Genomic DNA, 21,725 nt, shown 5'->3' with positions numbered 1-21,725 from the left:
AATTGCTGTTGTCTGTCTTCGTTTGTATGCATTAGCCAAATAAAATAAGCAAGCAAATAAAATAAAAAGTAGCGCAAATGTCTACATGAGCAAATAAAGTGGAATGTGTGTGTAAAAAGCGAAGGCCTAATGTATAATTATGGTCAAGGGTGGGAGAGCACTGAATTCCAGGACAGCTAAAAATGTCCACTGAGAGAATCGGAGGTATAAACTGTACATTTACTCAAAGCTCTTTGAGCTTCAATATAGATATCAAGTTCTGTTTGCATGGTTTGTGCCTTACTTTGGCTCTTATCTTCCTCGACCAATGTCTCTTTCTCACACTCCTTTGTTCCCATTCCAAGGTCTTTTGGCTTTGCTTACCCTTGCATGTCTGGGCAGAGGATGTGTGTGACTTGGACTGGCATGTCAGGACAGATGCGCCGCAACATATTTCGAGTCGTTTTGGTGTCAATGCTCACACATAAATATGTGGATCCCTGAATACCACCCTCTTTCCTTCATTGCCTAACAAATTTTTACAACAGACAACTATTGATTACTCAAAGCGACTCAGACCTCATGTAAGCAGCAGCAACAACAACATCTGAGGCGCAAAGCAAGGAGGTAGGACACAAATTACCACCAGGGTGGATATAAGAAACAGGGGAACAATTGTTTAAAGAATCTTAAATTGATTTATAAAATGTACCTGGTTTAAACACACTTGTGGAAGGATGTTTAAAATAAATTGTTTGGATGTCCCTTCTCCGCTTGAGTTCAGATAAAGTAGACAAGCAAATAGATAGCTTGAGGCTGTATAATCTTTACACACACGCACATACACATGGGTTACCTGTCTGACTACCTGGCAGTTTGTGTATCTTTTCACACAATTCTATGCTTTAATCCGGATTTTTTTACAAGTCACCGCATTAAAAATCTTATTGTTCAGCAAGAATAAAAATATTTGTATTTATGCAATTTTTATGCAACCATAAATATCCGAAAAACAGAAAAATATCTCTACAGACCTTCCAGTAGACACAAAGTACAGCCGGTAAGTGATAAGACGACATTTTGTATCCAGAAACGCATGTTTTGGTTCTCTGATAATGACTGTTTATGTCTGTTGTTTGAATAAGACTGATAAATCCAGCCCTCTGGACATGTTTCATTCCTTGAGCGTATCACACCCTGATGACTAGGAACTAAACTATTCCTCCTCACACCGTTGAATGTGAGATATTGGAAAGGTCTGTGTACCCATGTATTCTCCATAAGACCTTAATGGTGCTCTTTGATCATTGAGGCTATAATACATCAGATATCCTATGTTTGCCATATGTTGCCATGAAAGAATGAACACTGTGCCACTAAAACAACGGTAGCCTAAAAAAAGTACAAAAACGTTTACGTTTTGAATTGAAACAGTTCCATTGACATTATAGTTGAGAATTTCATTAAGTGGGCTTATACGTTTTTAAGAAAACTGACTGAGGAGGAGAATTCTGGGGTCTTATTTAATGCAAGGATGATGCAATAGCAACTATAGCAAAGCTACAGAAAGCAAAACGTAATAAAGAAGGTCTATGCAAAAACATGACCCAAATATCATGCATCATAGAAGCCACAACAGCTTTTTGCAAAATGCTTTAGGCTTTCTCATTTGGGGATTGAAAGGACACTACAGCAACATTGGAGCAATACTGTATAGGTCGCTACATCTGGCAGATGTCTATTTGATTTCTGTTTTTTACAGCTGCTATGCGTCTCAGAGATGTCTGCTGTCAAATGTCATATAGACATCTAGAAGACATCTGGAAGATGTTTATGATGTAGAATGGATGTAAAACTGCTCTTTCTAAGACGTTTAGCAGATGGCTTTACACAGCAGATGTTTTCCTGATCTCCAGGGCCCAGTTTTTCCCAAAAAATCAAATTGATCAAAATTGATCCGGATTTTGAAATCCCATGTTTTGATATCCAGGATCACCTGATCCATCTTACTTTCATGCCAGTTTTTTCAAGGAACATTGGATTGGATCTGTGAACCAAACACCAAATTTCAGGATTACCAGAGCCTTAAACGGAACCAACACTGTAGCCTAATGGCTACAAGAACAACAGGTAGGCAAACTACCGGTGGCCACAAATAGCCCTTGTTTGTTTTAATTGTGAGAAGCAGAAATACTGTTATAAACAGAAACATTTTACATTCCTTATTTGGTTATAATGTTAAAAAACAAAACATAAATAATACTATCCAATAGTCAAAAATAATTTACAGGACAGATACCACCTCTTTCCATCTCTGCATTTAGGAGATATATCTCCTGCAGTTTTTTGTGCTGCAGTTGAGTTAGCATGATTTGTTCTTTACCTTTTCAATTTGTACTTTTGCTCTTTCGGTTTCCTGTTTCAGAAGCAACTCATAGCTGTCACCATCCAGGTTTGTAGCTGACGAACGTTATATGATGTATATATCATCAGTAAACATTGATTTTGTGATCATTCACTTAAAAATAACCTCTCTGATGTTATTTGCTTCGAAAAATCACAACTGAATCCATCCTTCTGATGGGATCAGGATAATCCTGTTTATTTTATCAAATAGATCCCAAACCGAGTTTAAAGTTTTGAAAAACTCGAAGGGCAAGTGTGATCTAGATCACATGTAAAATCGGATTACATGATCTGATCTTAATTCGGAATCCCTCTTTTGTTTTTGAAAAACCCATTTCCAAGATTTGATCCAATCCGTGATCTGAAATCCCACTGGATTACTTTTGAAAAACCGGGCCCTGGGGATTTCCGAACTAAAATCAGATCATGTAATCCAATTTAACATTTGATCTGGATCAAACCTGCCTTTTTGGTTTTGGGTTCTGTTTGATCAAAAAAAACAGGACTATCCTGATCCCATCAGAAGGATGGATTCAGTTGTGATTTTTCGAACCAAATAAAATCAGAAAGGTTTTCTTAAGTGAATGATCACAAAATCAATGTTTACTGATGATATATACAGTATATCATGTATCATGTATTACAGTTTTTCTGTTTCTTACAAGTAAAATAAACAATGGCTATTTGTGGCCACCGGTATTTTGCCTATCTGTTCTTTAATAAACCAGTATGCTACACTGTTTCCATTTAAGGCTCTGGTATACAAGATTTGGTAATCCTGAAATATGATATTTAAATCACAGCGATCCAATCCAATGCTCCTTTAAAAACAGGCACTAAAGTAAGAAGGAATGGAATGGGATAAAACATGGGATTTCCAAATCCGGATCAATTTGATCCAGATCATGAAAAAATTTAATCTGATTGGATTTCGGCCATCGGATTGGATCAAACCTTAAAATTGAGTTGTTCAAAAGTGGATTGAGAATTTGATTAGTTTTGATCTGGATCAAATTGTCAGATTGTGTTGTTCAAAATTTTTTTGTAGGATTGGGATAACTTTGATAAACAAAACAGGATTATACTGATCCTATAGCAGAAAAAAGGATTTCAGGTACAGAAAATGTGATAAAACTTAAAAACTGGAGACAAATACAACATTTATATCATGTAATATATACATAGACATTATATTTAGATTTTGTCTTGATAAATTTGACTTTCAAAGTAAAAATTAGAAATATACATTAGCCTTCCTATTAACCTTTTCAGTTGGCCGACAGTAAAGAAAAACTGATTTCGGCATCATAAAATAATCCCAATTTAAATGTAAAATGTTTTTATCACTGTTAGTAAACATTAATGTTGAACCAGTCAAAAGTTTTTTTTTGTGGGAGAACGCAGTCTCTTGGGTGAACACAATGCATTTTTTTCTGAGTAAACACCAAAAGCATCGATATATCTTGTTTCCCATCTCAAATGCTTTCTATCACCATGTCCCTTTAGAGCTTCCGTAGAGCACCAGTACCCTAATCCAGATTTGGTAATCCAAAAAAGTGTGTATCTGGATCAGGGTGATCCAATCGTGTTTTTCTTTGAAAAAATGGCACAGAAGAAAAATGAATTACCTGATTCTGGATAGCAAAACATGGGATTTCCAAATTCAGATAATTCTGATTAAATTTTTTGAACAACCGGTCCCTGATCTTTAGCAGACATATTACAGACGTCCTTTTGCTGGCTGGGATTGTAAGTGTTGAGTTGTGTTTACAAAAAAATGGAATAAAATAGATATATAAATATGATTCATTCAGTTTGATGGGAATTAGCAATATTAACAATATTCAGTGTAATTGGTTGGAATTATGTTTCAAATTTGTCCAATTATCAACTAGATAATGGCCTGGTTTCACAGACACCGCTTATTTTAAACCAGGAATGCCTTAGTTGATAGAAATTTATGACGTTTCTTATAAAATTGTCTTTGGAGAATACACTACTGGTGTGCATACTGAGACAAAACAATGGCACTGATATATTTTAAGATACACTCACCTAAAGGATTATTAGGAACACCACACTACTGTGTTTGACCCCCTTTCACCTTCAGAACTGCCTTAATTCTACGTGGCATTGATTCAACAAGGTGCTGAAAGCATTCTTTAGAAATGTTGGCCCATATTGATAGGATAGCATCTTGAAGTTGATGGAGATTTGTGGGATGCAAGAAGCTCCCGTTCCACCACATCCCAAAGATGCTCTATTGGGTTGAGATCTGGTGACTGTGGGGGCCATTTTAGTACAGTGAACTCATTGTCATGTTCAAGAAACCAATTTGATATGATTCGAGCTTTGTGACATGATGCATTATCCTGCTGGAAGTAGCCATCAGAGGATGGGAACATGGTGGTCATAAAGGGATGGACATGGTCAGAAACAAGTAGGCCGTGCAGGTACGATGCCCAATTGGCACTAAGGGGCCTAAAGTGTGCCAAGAAAACATCCCCCACACCATTACACCACCACCATAATTCCATTAATGAGAAATTGAACAGGTGTTCCTAATAATCCTTTAGGCGAGTGTATTTCAGAGCAAATTGTAGTCAGTTAAAACAGGTCACACATTAATTTTAATCTGGGACTTCCCTTAAACCTAGTCTGTGAAACCGGTTTAACTAATGTGACATCATAGGTGGATTTTTGATAAAACTGCTCAAACTCCCAAATGATAAAACTCTTAAAATGCTTCATTCACCGTTGATGGAACCAACTCTGTCGGCGCTAGGACCCGGGAGCGCGCGTTGGCTAGCGGTACGGGCACACGCACATTCCTGTCATGCCCTAGTGAATGGACGCGATTGTCCGTCAAACGCGCTCTGCGGACCTCCGATAAGCTCCCGAGGGTCCCGGGAAATTCACTCTTTAAACTTCTCACCCTGACAGACTGATAATCCGTGTCAAGGTCTCACCGGGTAACACGTCAACATTGAAAACTTTCCTCTTGTTTTGTGCGGTTTATGTGTTGGATTTGATGTAGCGGATGATGGGATCGATGTAACTCATGTGACTCGTGTTTACTAACTCGCAGCTCTGCCGTTTACGAACGTGTCAGCTTGTCAAACACCAGGATTTGTTTGAATTCGTATTGGTGATGTTACGGTAAATCAGTATGTTTAGTAATTGTGGATTCAACGTTTCTCTGTAACCTTGTACGAACGCAGACTGTTTATTAATGACACGTTTCGGCTCGTGAAAGTTTGTCGCTGTCTCGTGCAGTCTGCTGTAATGTGGAGTTTTTAAATAGTTGTCTACGTAATGCTGAAGTTCATTTGCTGATGCTATTTGTGGACTTGTTGAATGTGTGTCAGCATGTGTTGCTGGTCTGAGGATGTTTCCCTAACTCACTCTTTCTCTCGTTTCTCTTGTATTGTCTACAAGATCAAATTGGTTTCCTTTGTTATAAACTGGAAATGTACACTAGGCATGTGCAGATGTACATTTGTACCTGATCTGCCTCTTAAATAGTAATGCTTTTGAGTATATATCTCAAATAATACTTGTTATCTAAAGATGGGAAATGATAATGAAATATATTCAGATTAAGGCATAATATGTAATCATTTAATAATATAAAAAAATCAGTCATCGTTTTATTACAGTAAAAGTTTCTTAGCCTGTTTTTAGCAGTTTTATTATGAATATCATGGTTAATCTGTGGTTACTGTAGTTACATTTGTTGTTACTATGTTTTTACCGAAAAAAATATGGTTAATGTATTTAAACCGGGGTTTATTTTCACAAGGGTATACGCTGACATTACATTTAAAACAATCTTTGTTATATTTGATTTTATGTTATTTAACCGCAAAAAATACATTTTAAGAATTATAAACATGAACATATTACAGAATACATTTGAATGAGGGCAGGAGTTTTGTCTGCATATTAAATTTGGTACAAACAATAAATAAAAACATCTGATAAAGATTGAATTTACTAGATTTGTTATTTGTTTCCTGTTTGAACCTACATAAAAAAACTTGAATGTAAAAATGTTAGTAATCAAAAACAATTTATTACATTATATTATACATTGTCCAACAAAACCCTTGGTAATCATGAATGATGTATTGTATGACATGGCAAACACAAATCAATACATCAATACTCTTAAAAACGACAGTAGATGTGATTTGATCATTTTTTCCTGTCTTATTTTCCATGTGCTTTCAAATCATTTGTATGTGCTGTTTTTTGGATGATTAGTTGCTTCTTTTCTTTTTTCCCTAGGTAACGTCATCTAGTTCCTTGGTGAACATCCTTGCTCCCCCCTGTACACCTGCACAGCAGCAGAGATGCATGGTCCTGAGGACAGCGCTTCTGGAACTGTGCTTAAGAGACTCATGCAAGAACATCTGCGATACGGAGCGAGCGGACCCGAAGAAGCCACAGAAGGCAACAGCTCTCACATGCCAAGCAGTCCAGCGTTTACAGAGAACCTGGAGGATCATTTGTATCAGTCTGTACTTTCACAGAGTCAGCCCCGACAAGAACCTCAAGGTCAGGAGCATCAGGTGGATAGCAGCACTATGGAAAAGACCACTGCTGGAGTAAGCCAGGGTGCAGGTGGACCCGGCTTTGACAACGTGCAACTTCCATCTTATGAGGAGGCTAAAATCCAGTCTCAACAATACAGAGGACAGCACAGTCCAACTGACCTTCAGTCTCAAAACCAAGGCCAACAGAGTTTTGAGAGCCATGAAATCCAACAGATGTTTTTATCAGTGTCGGACAGTCCCACGGGTTCACACTCCTGTCCTCCGTCATTGTCTAGCGCATACTCGCTGTCATCCTCTCCGTCTCTGTCGTCCTTGTCCACCTCTCTTCCCGCAGTACCGGTGAAGGCCAATGCGGAGAGCCGACCCTGGTTCCAGCAAGGAGGTGGTGCGTCTCTCCCGGGTGAAGGCCTGACAGAGTTGAAACATGGTCACGTTCGCTCGCTCAGTGAGAGAATCTTGCAACTCGGTCTGGAGCGCAACGGAACTAAGCAGAGCGTTGGATCTTCTGGGTCCTCCAGCGCAGGAGACTCCTCTCATGGGGATGAAAGTGCAGAAAATTCACCACCTGCACCATCTTCCTCATCAAAGTGGTTTTTGGAGGAAAGAGGTCCTCCGCCAGAATATCCCTTTAAGTTTCCGGAACAGACAACGCTTCCACCCGCTTTGAATACTAATATAGGGACTCTGGATTACGCTCACCTTCACGATGACACTTTAACGTCGGCCATGCCGGAGCAAGCCAGGTAACTTTCTCACATACCAGTTTCAAAACCACCGAGACATTTATCAAAATCTTCTTTTGTGTTCCACAAAATACACGTTTTGAATGACAGATTGCTTTATTTTCGTGTGAACTATCCCTTTAAAGGGATAGTTCACCCAAAAATGTTTATTCTTTCATCATTTACACAAAGGAAGATATTTGGAAGAATATCAGTAACCGAGCTATAATACTATGGGAGACAATATCACCTCGGTTCTGTCAATCTGAGGGTGAGTAAATGATGACAGGATTTTAATTTTTGGGGTGGACTGTCCCTTTAATATTTCTGTCCCCAAATATCCCTGAACTACCAAGATATGAATATTTGTTATTCAGACACTAATATTATTTCAGAGGATATTCAGTATTATTACAACTGAAAAGGCCTGAAAACACCCAAAGGCAGCGTTTTAAAAAGTGCGCCCTACGTTAAAAAAAAGAAGCTTTGATGTACGAATGGCTTGATATGTTAACACCTCTCACCTTAACTTGTTTCATTACAGACCGTGCTCAGTGTCTCTCGGTGCTTCACAACAGCAGAACAGTCCAGTGTCTGAGATGTGTGTCCTGCCCTCCTCACAGGCTTCTCAACACCAGTATCAGCCTGTATCCCAGTCTCGGGCTTTGGGATTTCCTCCAGCCCAGGTTGAATCTGTAAACCATGTGCCATCTGTTCGTCTGGCTCCTTTAGGACAGCCTTTCCCGGGGGAGGTGTTTGCCATGGTGAGCCATACCCAGCAGATGCTGGAGAACCTCAACGAAGAAAACCAAAGTCTCAAACAAGAACTGCAAAAACAAAATGAGAAAGCCAGCAGATTACAGCGGGTACCCCACACTTTCAATCCCCCTTTCTGCATTAAAATCCATCTGATATTTTAGTTCTAGCAACAAAATGTCATTTTAATGTTAACATGAGGGAATGTTTTTTGGATCTCTGTTTACAGTTGGAGCTGGAGATTGAGCGTCTGTCTGAGACGTATGAAAGTTTAGTCAAGAGCTCATCCAAAAGAGAGGCTCTGGATAAAACCATGAGGAATAAACTAGAGGGGGAGATCAGACGCCTTCATGACTTTAATCGAGACCTGAGAGGTGACTGAATAATGTCAATGCAAATCAATATCGAGCAGATTTTATTATTCCAAAGTAATATTTAAGATTTTGGTTTCGCTCAAACAAAGTGTAGCAATCTATTGTTTTCATCACTGCGTTATTCTTCTCCACTGGGAATACCCAAAAATGTTTAACAACAACATGTATTGCTTTAAGCATTGAGCTGTATCTTGTTTATGTGTTTCTTTCATTTTATTTTTAAAGCAAATTATTGTTATGTTATGAGGCACTTGGTATTAAGATGTTTTTATAATATGGTTTTTAGATCGTTTGGAAACAGCAAATCGACAACTTGCCAATCAGGAGCTGAAGGTACAAGAGGACGGACACTTGTATCTTTCACAAAGTGAGAGACTTTATCATTTTTGTTTGTTATACATTATTATTAGAAAAATGTGTGCACTCTTTTGTTCTCTGTGTCTAGAACAGAGTTCTCTAGAAGTACTCTACCCAAATGATTTCCTGCGTCCCTCCCTTAACTTCCTCACTTTATCTCTCTCTCTCTCTCTCTCTCTCTCTCTCTCTCTCTCTCTCTCGCTCTGTGTGTGTGTAAACAAGCATACAAAATGACCCCATCTACAGCAAAATACATATGACAAACAGAGTACAGTACGACACTGAGAGATATTTAATATTGCATAATAAACTTTGTTCAAACAGTAAGCATTCGGTTGAACGATAAAGTGATCAGTGACCAGCGGCTGCCTCCAAAAAGAACAAAAGAAACGAGTGACTCTCATAACAAATAACTCCGATGGCTCTTTTGCTATTTACTCCAGGTCTTGTGACTCAAAATGATTTAATCATTTTATTCCCAAAAATCTCAAAACATTTACACATTACATGTTGTGTATAATTGTTTGGCCAAGCCTCCATTCTTCTCAAAGCTTATCTTCAGTTACAATTCAGTTTTCCATTTACATCGTATATGTATAACAGCAAAAGTGCTACTTAAACTGCTACTAAACAGACAAACTGAGGTCAACTTCTAACCTATTCTAAGTCATTAAATAAATAAAAAAAAGAAAGAAATAAAGCATTTAAAGAGAAAACATAACTTCCTGTTACTATCTGAAGGCTCCATGAACCACGTGACGCGCAAGCGTTTCAGACTTCCTTTGGCAGAACTCTCTCTCTCAATGAATGGCTCTGGCTAGTGTCTAATAATATAACTATTTATATTTTATTTTATTTATTTATATTATTTTACTGTATAATAATTGTATTATTTTATTAAATAAACAATTTGTTGAATGGGTCCTGTAGTTTGGTGGCATTTAAAAAAACCGTGTGGTACACTGAGCTTGGTATCCCAATTCAAATTCAAAGTATTGAAGAAACAAGTTTAGCCAAGTAACATTTCTTCTGGGTTTCTTCAGATTGTTATCAGATATAATCTACAGGCACTCTGTTGTTTGTGAATATGTACCGGAAGTGATGCTGGGGGTCACAAAAGTGCGCATGCGCAGTGACGTTTGTTTATGTTGTTAAGATGAAACCGTCTATACTGTATATATTTAATATACAATCGTTTCTTTATATATTTAGGTACAGTAGGTATTTACAGTATCCACAAAATTTTAATGAACATGTTGTCATGTTTTTCTCTTCAGGAAGAGAAAGTCTAAAGGATCTTGAGAAATTACAGATAGAGGCGGGCAGTCTCAGATCAGCCAATGAGGATCAGCAGCACCACATTGATATTTTAGAACAGGCTTTGGATAACGCTCAAAGTAAAGTTATCAGACTAGAGGAAGAAGTAAGTCATTATACTTGCACTCATCAACATACATTCAAGTGGTAGTGAAAGATATTGTATAATAGTTAAATAAAACCTAGAGACTACTGAACAGCCGCAGATGAAATTAATAGACAATTGCAAATTGTTTAATTATTCAATTATTGTGTCCATTTTTGTCCAATGTCTGTTGTATTTCAACAAAATCAAGCCTCAGGAGTGACATGAAGTCATCCAACAGTAATGTGAAAGACTGACAGCATATCAAGAGGCATGAAAACTAATATGATAAAAATCAAGGTTATCACATAAAAAACATTTTTGAACATTTCTGAAATACACGGCGAAATATGACTGCTGTATTGCTTAAAAGGAAATCTGAACTTGTTTTCTCTGCAGTGATTGAGGTCTGAAAAAATACACAGCATACTTTCTGTTATTTTGACCTGTTTCTCAAGTTTTCATTTTCTGCAAATAAATGCAAAAAGAAACAAATTTATATTTGACATTTGGGAGTAATATTGTTAGTAGTTCAAAGTATGAAACAAAAAATAACATTTTACCTAAACATATACCCATAAATAATAATAATGTGGAAAAGGTCTCTTTATTTTTTCTGCAGCTGCATTTATTCATCTCTGTTAATTTTAATTAATACATATGTTCATTTTGCATTGTATTATCAGACACAGAAATGAAATTGTTCATTGTTATTTCATATTTACAAATGTTTAGGCCTCATGATTTAAACTACAATATCATTTCTGCACCACAAATACAGATGAATGTAAACTTCAATAAATTCAAATTTTAGAAACATACAAAAGGTTATATAAAACACCTACTTTCCTGTCACTCTCTCTATCTGTCTGTGTGTGTTGTAGTTGAGTAAGAAGCAGATGTATGTGGAGCGGGTGGAGCGTCTGCAGCAGGCACTGGCGCAGCTCCAGGCCGCATGCGAGAAGCGAGAGCAGCTCGAGAGACGTCTGCGTAATCGCCTGGAAAGAGAACTGGAGGTGCTGCGGACACAACAGGCATGCATACGAAACGCTTTATACCCTTAAGAAACTCACAAGCACAGTTTGTGTTTGCATTGTGTGTTTCTTTCAGGAAGGGAGTTGTCAGCCGCAGCAGGGCTAAATGTTACAGGGCTGCAATTATGCAGTCGGGCAGTTCCCATAATCGCTGTCTGTCATGTGTTTGTGTGTAGCGTGCTGGTGTAGGCGTGCCCCTTGGTGTGGGTGAGTCCAGCGCCCCCGCTCTGCTGGATTTGCTGAGGGAGAGAGAGGAGAGGATTCTGGGATTAGAGGCTGATATGACGCGCTGGGAGCAGAAGTATTTAGAGGAGAGTGCAATGAGGCACTTCGCCATGGAGGCGGCGGCTACGGCCGCAGCACAGAGGTCAGCGCACGCTGAATCAGTTTCATCTACAACTGCCTGAGATCACTTTGTCTTTAAAGGCGCGCACAAGCTCCATATGCAATCCATCAAAACAGCAGATTACAAAACATTGTGCAGACGCAGACCAAGTAAATCCTTTAAAAGGTATTGGAAAGACAGTAGACATTATTTATGTAAAGTGTTTGTCGACTGTTTAACGCAATGACAAACCCAAAGGTTCACATCTAAGAAATTGTGCTGTCAAGCTGTTTATTAACCCTGTGAAGTTAAATAATCACATTTTGAGCTTTCAGCCCTTTTTTTGTAAGATTTGAGGACATGATGAGAGCACTCCAAAATTGTTTTCAGTTTTTCCTGAATTAGCTTTTTATAGTTAAGTGAAATAAGCATGTTTGTTTAATTCTTTGAACTAGAGCCAACATTTCTCAAAAATTATAATAAAAATATATTGTGTATTTGCATCAGGCCCAGCTGGGGTGGGATTGGGGTGGGATTCTGGTTGGGTAGATACTGTATATAATCTAGTTCACTTGCATGAATAATGATTACATTTTCTGTCATTACATAAAAGATTATTATTTAATTAGTAAAACAAATTAGTAATTTTAATTGTCAGCTGGATATATTTGGAGGGGCCCGAGAATAATATGGGTCAGCAATGTCCCCCTAGACTCCTCCAGAGCCGACCCTGATTTGCATTTATTTGCAGATCCATTTGCATTTACTTGCAAATTAAATTGCAACAAACAAAAAGCAAAAAAGATCAAATGCATCATGAATAACGCAAAGGAAACAGGTTCATATTCATGTTTAAAGTCCTAGTGAAATAAAAAAAATACCATTCTCATTTTTTCATGAAATATTGCAGCGTTTATAGTAAATAGTTTATCAATGTGGGTCGTTTTCTTTTTTAAATTCATGTATCTTCATAATCTTCAGTTAAAATCTAAAAATGCACTTCTGCCCTGAAATGACTAAACATCTCAAATGACAGCTTGGACGGGGCATCCGTTAACTCCTCCCCTTATACTGTCAAGTCTGCTGCCAGTTTCATTTCAAAATGCAACAGCTGTTTTCACACGTCCAATCAATTTGCAGTGAAACACGGGAGCAACGCCCACAAAATGTCTCCTTTGAAATTCACTTCACTCTGAAATGTGTCAGAATACGGAGGTAAAAACGATCATAACGTCCTGTTCACGGGGACCTTAAACAACACAACTTTCATGTGTCTTTCCATTCTGTCAACCGTTCACATTGCTATTGGGGGGCTTCATGTCACTCCTGAGGTTTAACAGACACTGGATTGGAACTGATACGGTACATGCTGAAATACAGTGATGTTACCACCAACAACAAATAACACATCAAGCCGTGAAGGAAATGAAAGATTGTTGGCTATTGCAAAAATAGAGAACACCTTCTTTCTATCAGCTTATCAGCAGTGTCTTAGTGTCTTAGTTTCATGTTTTTCTTTATTTTAAATATTTTTATGACCCAATGACTGTGGTTGTGTGTTTTGTTGGTTTTCAGAGACAGAACTATAATCCAGCACTCTCGCAGTGGCAGTTACAGTGATGGCTCACTCTGGCAGCACGAAGACGACAACAGCCCTCAGAGTGGCCGACGCTGTCAGGAAATGGAGCAGAGGTAAATTCAATAAACATCATACGCTCACACACACATACAGTATATATACATGGAAACACTTTTCTAATTATGTTTCTAATCATCTTAAAAATCTTTGAATCTCAAGGTGTGTGCCTAAATGTTAAATGTACATTTTTTTTCAAAAAGTAAGTAAGTGGGGCGGGATCGGGACATGAAGCTGAGCTACATATCAGCGCACTTGCCCAATAGGCTATTGACTATGATTTAAAGGGGTCATATGACACGGCTAAAATTATTATTATGGTTTGTTTTAGATGTAATGCAATGTGTATACTTTATTTAAGGTTAAAAATCGCTGTATTTTCTACATACTGTGCATGTTTGTATCACCTTCGCGCCCCGCTTCTCCGCGTTATTTTTTCAAAGCTCATGGCTTGGCAAAGTGAGGTTTGCTATGATTGCCATGTTAACCAGTGCCTAGCGATTGGTCGAATACTGCAAGCGTGTGACGGAAATGTAACGCCTCTCACCATATTTGGAACTTCAATTCCAAAGCAATTGTACTGACAGGAACACACATCTTGCCTGCGAATACATTTTGGCGGTCTTAGTGAACTCATACCACGAACTGACGTAGATTTGTGGGGGTGTGGTTACACGAGCAGTTTCAGGCAGGTCTGGGTGAGCATTCGCTTTTAAATGGAATGCATCTTTTGTTCTGACGCTTTCATTTGTGCAATTTTACGTGTTAAATACATCCATGGGCAACTTATAACACATCAAAGATACAGAAAAACACGTATTCGCGCCATATGACCCCTTTAAATGTTTGAACATTTGTAGACCGAAATATGATAGAGCCAACATAAACGTTACTTTCAATACAAAACAAAAATGGCTGACTTGGACCAAGGAATGAAAATATAACAGCCAACAAGTTTAAAAGCTTCCCAGGGAAAGTCCTCTAGAACCTGAATGATTAATATCAAGAGAACCATTTTGTAAACTCTAGGGGTGGCACATTCGAAGGGTGGCAACTTTGAAAATGGAAAAAGACAACATCTCGCCATACGGTCTTTCTTTATCTGTAGGAAAAGAGATCTGTAGTAAAGCGTTTCCATGTGTTTTTTTACAGGATGAAGAACTTGCACGCTCAGCTGCTGGAGAAAGACGCCATGATTAAAGTCCTGCAGCAGCGTTCCCGTCGAGAACCCGCCCCTCTCCGTCCTGCTCGCTCTGTTCCTTCCATTTCAATCACGACAGGGTTGCACGTACGACAGACATCGCAGACTGATCGCAGAGACCAGCGCGGCTGGAAGGGCAGCACCAGTAAGTACAGTGCTTAGATCAATTATATGCCACACCTCCTGTTTCTTACGTTGCTAAAAGATTTGCGTTTATTTTCGTAGGTTTACTTCTGGGACAAGATACAGGGGAGCACATCCTACCCTCGCTGCCCTCGCTTTCAGTCTCTTCTGTCCCTTCACCTTTCCCTCCATCATTCTCGTCCTCTCTGCCTTCCTCTTTTCCTCCCTTCCTGGCCTCCGCAGGTTCAAGCACATCACTGACACGCTTATCCTCATGTCTCCCTCGCTCCAGTCCTCCCTCTTCCTCCTCCACGTTACCCCTTCCCTCCTCTTCCCATCTAACACCTCTCGCATCATTCTCTCTCCCCTCCACACCTCTCATGTCCCTTCACTCCAAATCAGCCAGCAGAGACAGCGGCAGTCAAACAGAGATGTTTCGAACCACCACCTCCACTAGACAACACAAGACAGGTGACATTTTCACATTGTATGAAAGCAAACATGCATGAATATTTTTTTTTTTTGTTGAGCAGTCATTTCACCAGACATTGCCATTTATTTTTGGTGTGTTATGTGCAGAATTCTTGTCCGGTCAGACTAAAGGTGTCGAGGGACTGGCACAGCTCAGGGGAGGACAGAAGATGGCCCTACCTGACCTTGACCTGCTTGAGATCCTCATCTGACAAACAACCATGAAAATCTCAAGACGAGACACTGCTGAAAAAGAAAAATGCGAACGAAAAAGTAACATTAAAGAGAGCAAAATGTATGTGGTTGAAATGAGAAGACTACGTAAAGAGTAAGCGATGGATCATGGAAGAAAGAGAATGTTGTGCCTTTAAAACACTGTGTTTGATAAATGATTCCTGAATTTCATTCGTGTCCACGTTTGACCTCAAAATAATCACAGATGATGACATTTGCCCTGTCTGTGTACTCAAAAGTCTTAAACTGCCTTCTGTCTTTGGGTTTTTTTTATGTGGAAAATGCCACAGAGCTGTTTTCCAGCTTAAAAATGATTTATATTATTTAGAGAAATATTGTTGTGTGGCTCTGAGTGCAGAACAAATTATATTATTATTGTACAGAAAAAACGCTACATTTGAAACGACTGAAAGCTGTGTTTAATGTTGTTGTTTTTTCAATAAAAGGCTTTCTGTAACTTACTGTAAATAAGACTTGATGAATGATTGTTTGTGTGTTCCTTTCAAAATGCTATTGTTGTTGTGTACACTGTTTGTCTCTTTAATGGTAACCAAAAAGATACAACTTGTTAAATTTTGTACCTGTAGAGGCATAGAACAGAGCTTCTAAAGGAACAGTTCAGCCAAAAATGAAAATTCTGTCACATTTTAAACCCAAATAAGTTGGGAAAATTTAAAAAATTTCAGTTACATCAATTATTTTGATTGATGATGTTCCCAATTGTAAGTAAGCAGAACTATGATGTTTTGAGTTTGTTGTACTCATGCATGTTAACTTCTTACTATTTTGAAGATTTGATAATGTACATTTTTAAATTACAGTTAAATAATAGTAAGGTCTTATTGAGACAACCAAGACATTTCAGCTACATCAACACTGCATAAACGGTTCACACAGAGTGACATAACTGTATAGGCATCTCCCACAATCTTAACCATAAACACCACTCTTTTGAACCATGGTAATCCCAAATGTTAAGAATACAACACACTCTTCTAAATATCCACGATAAATGAACCTTCATCGTTAACAAGGCTTTTTCCTTTTTTGATCATAAAATAACACTTTAATTCAAAATGTACTCTCCTAATGGAATCTCACGCAAAGAATTATCTTAGTTTACACTTAATTTATTACTTTGAACATTCGGATTTACAGTGCATCATTTACTCATGCTCAGAGTGATCCAAACCTGTCTAAATGTCTTGTCTGCTAAACACATAGGAAGATATTTGTAAGAATGTCAGTGACCTAACAGTTCTCATTCATTTACTGCCATTGTAGGAAAAAATATCTACTGTGGTAGTCAATGGGGGATGAGAAAATATATCACAAATATCTTTCAGCACTTAGTAATACTTCAGTATAGGGGGCAATTCTCACTATTAACTAGTTGTTATTATTACTTATCGGCCCGGTTTCACAGACAAGTCTTATCTTAAACCAGGACTAGGCCGTTTTTAAATGGAATATTTAAATTGCCTTTAGAAAAATGCTTTAAAAAAACATCACCGGTGTGCATCTTTTGCCAAAGCAATGCCAGTGACATATTTGAAGATATTTCAGGTCAAGTTATTTCAGTTAAAACACCTCAAACATTCATCTTAATCTGGGACTAGTTAAGCCTTGTCTGTGAAACCTTGCCATAAAGCACATATTCTGCGTCTTGTTTAATTTACACAAGTGTGTTAGTGGCACCTGCTGGTCAATAACAAAATAAATTTACTATCACTTAGATTTGATTGTTCATTCATTTTATTAAATTATTATTATAATATAATTTAATATCATATATTCCCCCAAACACTAAATAGCAACCAAAACAACTAAGTAGTATTTATACACTCAGAAATTGTCCTGATCCATGAAATGAAATGAGAGATTCTTTGGTCATGTGATGTCACATTTGATCATTTTTAAAGTAATACAGATTTTTTTGGTTCTGGAAACTCAGTTATGGTCATTCAATTAACATAATACATCAACAAAAGTGAAAAGATAATATTTGGTATGAAACCCCCACTTGAACATCTACAAACACTTGTAAGATTGACAGAGGGTACAAATACAGAACGTTTCCTTATCTGGGTACGTGCGTACGTGCGTGCGTGCGGCTGTAGAAAGTTATTTGTAAAGGTCCAGCGTGATGATTGGGGATGTTGCGGGCGTGCGGCTTTCTCAGAGGTCATGACGCGTAAAAGGCCGCTTTTGTGTTTCGTTGTTCCCACGCGAGCTGTGAATAGTGGGGACGCGCGTGACCATATGGTGCAGCTGAAAGGGATGAAAGGCCTCGAGCTGGCTGTTTGTTTTGCATTGTTTCATGTTGACTTTGTGTCAGCGTCTTATATTCCTAAATAGGCCTACTTTTATAATCCTGTAGTAAATTCTTCTTTTAAAAAAGTTTAATTGGTAGTACAAAAGTTGGCTACTAATATTCATTAAGTATTTTTGAAGTAGACTGCTATGTAGAACTCTCCTGATTTATGGCCACGGTTTTAATGTACTGTTTTAATGTAATGTTTAATGTCAATGTACTCCTGTTGCCCCAGAGAGAGAGAGAGAGAGAGAGAGAGAGTGCACCTGCTGACGGCACTGGACACAAGCCCCCTCCTCACCACGGGTTACTCTCATTAGCTGTGGATCAATGAGTGGGTTTGTCCTGTGGATTTTCCCACGTATGTGTTCATGTCGCGTGGCCTCAGTCAAAACACATCCAAAATATTTCCAGACATCTGCACGTGGCCGACAGCAGTCCGACATCTGTTTACATTCACTGCTATACCAAAGTACTATAGAGCTGCGCTGGTGCTATAGTGTGAAAGTGTGATTTGGGAATATTCTTCTGTGTGTGATGTATTGTGTCAATTGTCTCCGTTGTATTCTACACAGAAGCGCGCGCTCCAAACTTTCATTTATAACTGTGCATGTGCTGATGGTAATGTGAAAATAAATGGTTTGATTTTCGTTCAATACAATTTTATTTCTATAAATTGATTTCTCAGTTTTGCATTGTCGCAAAGTATCTTTACAAAAATGGCATTTTAGCACAAGTAGGAAACAGCCTATACAAATAAGGATTTCATATACGTAATATACATTTAATGGCGTTACATAGGTATAACATGATTTGCCCTAAAATACAGTCAATGAGGAATATATGCAAAATGATGAAGCATATGTACAAATCTGAGACTGTACTTTTGGTTTCGCTTGGAGACATTCAGGACAGCGCGTAAATGCGCACTCGGTCTCAGGTGAGTTGACTGGAATGCAGGGTATTCTCCAGCGCGATGGAAGCAGGCTGTTTTTTCAACATGATACACGGACAGAATTTTTAGTTTCTGTGCAAAGAATGCCTCTAGGCTGGACATCTGTCGCTTGCTTTGAGCGGGACTATGTGTGTGTGTGTTGGGGGGCTGCGGATGAATAGAGGCGGTGACCTGTCATTTGTGAGTGATGGGAGAGAGCGTGTGGGAAAATATCTCAGCCAAAGAGCACATGCATTCACATGCTAATACCTCTCCTATAAATACAGGCCGTGCGCAGCGCGGAGGGCCTTAGAAATACCCGACAGTCACCCGGCGGAGTGCACAGAAATCACTGGAGATGACTGCTAGCAACCTCCAGCAGAATGCAGGTCAACAGCACACCAGTGCTAAAGAAGACAGAAAGGTAGCTTAAAACGACTACAAAACGCATTGGCTTTACCTGCCATCTTCTTGTCCTTGAAGTCTTTTCCATGTCTTTTCAGCTCCGCAAACCCCTGATTGAGAGAAAAAGAAGGGAACGAATAAATCACTGTCTGGATCAACTGAGACAAACTGTAGTTGGAGTCTTCAGGCTTGATGTAAGTAAACACATCTTTGGATGCACAGCAGATCCAGCAGAATTCAAAAGCTTGTTGAACATTCTTTAACGCATCTAGTTTTATATGAATACAGTATAGCCTCACCATAAACATTTTGTTCTTTAAACAGCAATCTAAGTTGGAAAAGGCAGATATTCTGGAGATGGCAGTCAAGCATTTGCAGAATATCAAGAGCAATAAAGTTTTTGGTGAGTGCATGCCTTTATACGCAGTATAACAATGAAGCCGGAATCCTTTATGTGTTGTTTTATTTTGGCATATTCTGTTTTCAAGCTTTTTTGTTTTCAAATTAACCATTGTTGCAAAGCCGCTTTACAGAGACAGGAGGACCATTGATACAGAAAATTGATATTGAAATAGAAAAGTGATCAAAAACAGAACATTTTTTAAAGCCGTCAAAAAGGTTTCTAGATTCTTAAAGTTTATATGTGGTGTTTTTATATTGAATTACATTGAAACTTTGGTTTCTTATTGAAAACTGTTGAGGATGTTGTATGCACTATAAAAAAGTGAATATATATTAACATAGACGGTTTCATCCGCTGACCCAGAGTTAACTTCCGGGAGAGCTCTGCAAAGAATCTATAGCCTAACTGTTGAAGTTAAATTTAATACAATTAATATACAATAAAACATTACTTTATACTAACATTAATGTCAAATAATTATAAAATAAATGATATTATACCCAAACACATACCGGAAGTCAACTTCGGGCCAGGTGCCTGCGTCTGATGGAACCCTCTTGTAACAATTTATTCCATTTTTAATTAACATTAACTAATACACATTTTTACTGTATACATGTACGTATATTGAGTACGTTTGTGCCGCTGAAACCGTCTATAGTGGGTTATTCATGCTAATTCTTAAAAATGACTTTTTTAATCTAATCTAAACTTGACTTGAATAAAAGCAGTAGGTTTAATCTTTAACAGAAGTATACACATCCACTGATTTCAACAATACAGGCAGTAATCCACAAGAACACCAACGTATGTTTTTATGGGGTCATGGCTGGAGTCCAGATCATAGTAAAATATATTTATCTCGTGATCTAATCCTTATGTAGACCCTATCCTGGATGCCGAGGCCCAGCAGAGGTACAGTACCGGATACATCCAGTGCATGCAGGAAGTTCACAACCTTCTACTCTCCTGTGACTGGATGGACAAGACCCTCGGGTCTCGTCTGCTCAACCACTTGCTCAAATCTCTTCCGAGATCACCCGGGGACTGCCCCCACCAACCCAAGAACTGCCTGAAGAGCGACAGTGTTGGTTTCCATGCCGATGAACCGGATTGCCCAGGAACTTGTCCACCTTCTCCTGCCGTGTCTGCTCACAGTCAGTGCTCCTCTCCTGCGAGGGCACGTGCCACGGAAAGCCCGAATCTCACCGTTCTGGAGATGTGGCGGCCCTGGTGAAATATCTGTTTCTAACTTCTACGTTTATGATGTATGAGTAACTTGGCTCATGTGATCCGAGAATGTAAATATTCTTATGTGAATGTGAGTATGTGTTCACACAGTGCATAAGGGTGTGTGTGTATACACCCTCAGTGTGCTGTCTGTGGTAGAGCCTCCTCGTATATGTATCTTATAGATATGCTTCTGAGCAAGCGTGCGTGAGGTGGATCTAGTCCAGAGTAGCTCTCATTTCAGACCCATCTGCTTCCTCTCCGAAGTTTTTCTACTGTAGCCTGAATTGTAGAAGGCCTCTAATAATCTCCTTATTTATTTTGATAACATTGTTTATAGATTAATGAATCTACAGTGTCTTCAATTTTAGAATATTTGTAATATAACAATAAAACGCTCTTTAGGTACTAATATTACTTATCTTTTCATTACCTGTCACTTTTCTGTGTGTATACATTGTAACCATTATTAATAAATCAGTTGTTTTTTCAAATGGATGTTTTTACTCATTTTCATCTTATTGTATTCAAATTCAGTTCATTCGATTTTGAATAGCATTTGTATTATGTTTTTCATTTATGCACAATTTTTGTTTAACTTTAATCCTCTGACTTATGGGGATGCCAGTCAGGAGAAGACAAAAGCTGGCATTTCTGTCCCATGGGGCAAACCATTTCAATTAAATTCTATTTATTTATTGTGTCTATATAGTACTGAGATATATGAAACAAGTAATCCAAAATACATACATTGAATTTTCCTCAATAGGATGTACATTGGTAAAACCTAAAGGAGTAGTTCACATTCAAAATTTAAATAATTACTGATTTAAATAATCAGTAAAATCATAGTTCATTGA

At 38.3% G+C, this 21,725-nt stretch overlaps 2 protein-coding genes across 4 annotated transcripts; both read left to right on the top strand.

The window, feature by feature from the left end:
* The first annotated feature begins 401 nt into the window (after positions 1–401).
* On the top strand, positions 402–16,041 carry amotl1 (angiomotin like 1). 3 transcript variants are annotated; one of them, XM_056756573.1, is made up of 12 exons: positions 402–606; positions 6,676–7,687; positions 8,211–8,532; positions 8,652–8,796; positions 9,083–9,163; positions 10,431–10,576; positions 11,440–11,589; positions 11,766–11,956; positions 13,490–13,606; positions 14,703–14,896; positions 14,977–15,345; positions 15,454–16,041. In XM_056756573.1, the coding sequence occupies exons 2-12, from the start codon at positions 6,741–6,743 to the stop codon at positions 15,555–15,557; spliced, it is 2,766 nt and encodes a 921-aa protein (XP_056612551.1). In that variant the 5' UTR covers positions 402–606; positions 6,676–6,740; the 3' UTR covers positions 15,558–16,041. The 3 variants fall into 3 exon arrangements, with proteins under 3 accessions (XP_056612551.1, XP_056612550.1, XP_056612552.1); XM_056756572.1 differs by lacking the exon at positions 402–606 and adding an exon at positions 5,215–5,357; XM_056756574.1 differs by lacking the exon at positions 402–606 and adding an exon at positions 5,379–5,544.
* Positions 16,042–19,123: 3,082 nt separating this feature from the next.
* On the top strand, positions 19,124–21,473 carry her8.2 (hairy-related 8.2). Its single transcript, XM_056756577.1, has 4 exons — positions 19,124–19,251; positions 19,331–19,426; positions 19,557–19,635; positions 20,520–21,473. Exons 1-4 carry the CDS (start codon positions 19,186–19,188, stop codon positions 20,870–20,872), a joined length of 594 nt encoding a protein of 197 aa, XP_056612555.1. The 5' UTR covers positions 19,124–19,185; the 3' UTR covers positions 20,873–21,473.
* The last annotated feature ends 252 nt before the right edge of the window (positions 21,474–21,725 follow it).

Source organism: Triplophysa dalaica, chromosome 9 (genome assembly GCF_015846415.1).
Source record: "Triplophysa dalaica isolate WHDGS20190420 chromosome 9, ASM1584641v1, whole genome shotgun sequence".
Classification (NCBI taxonomy): domain Eukaryota; kingdom Metazoa; phylum Chordata; class Actinopteri; order Cypriniformes; family Nemacheilidae; genus Triplophysa; species Triplophysa dalaica.
This window is presented reverse-complemented; position numbering and strand designations above follow the sequence as displayed.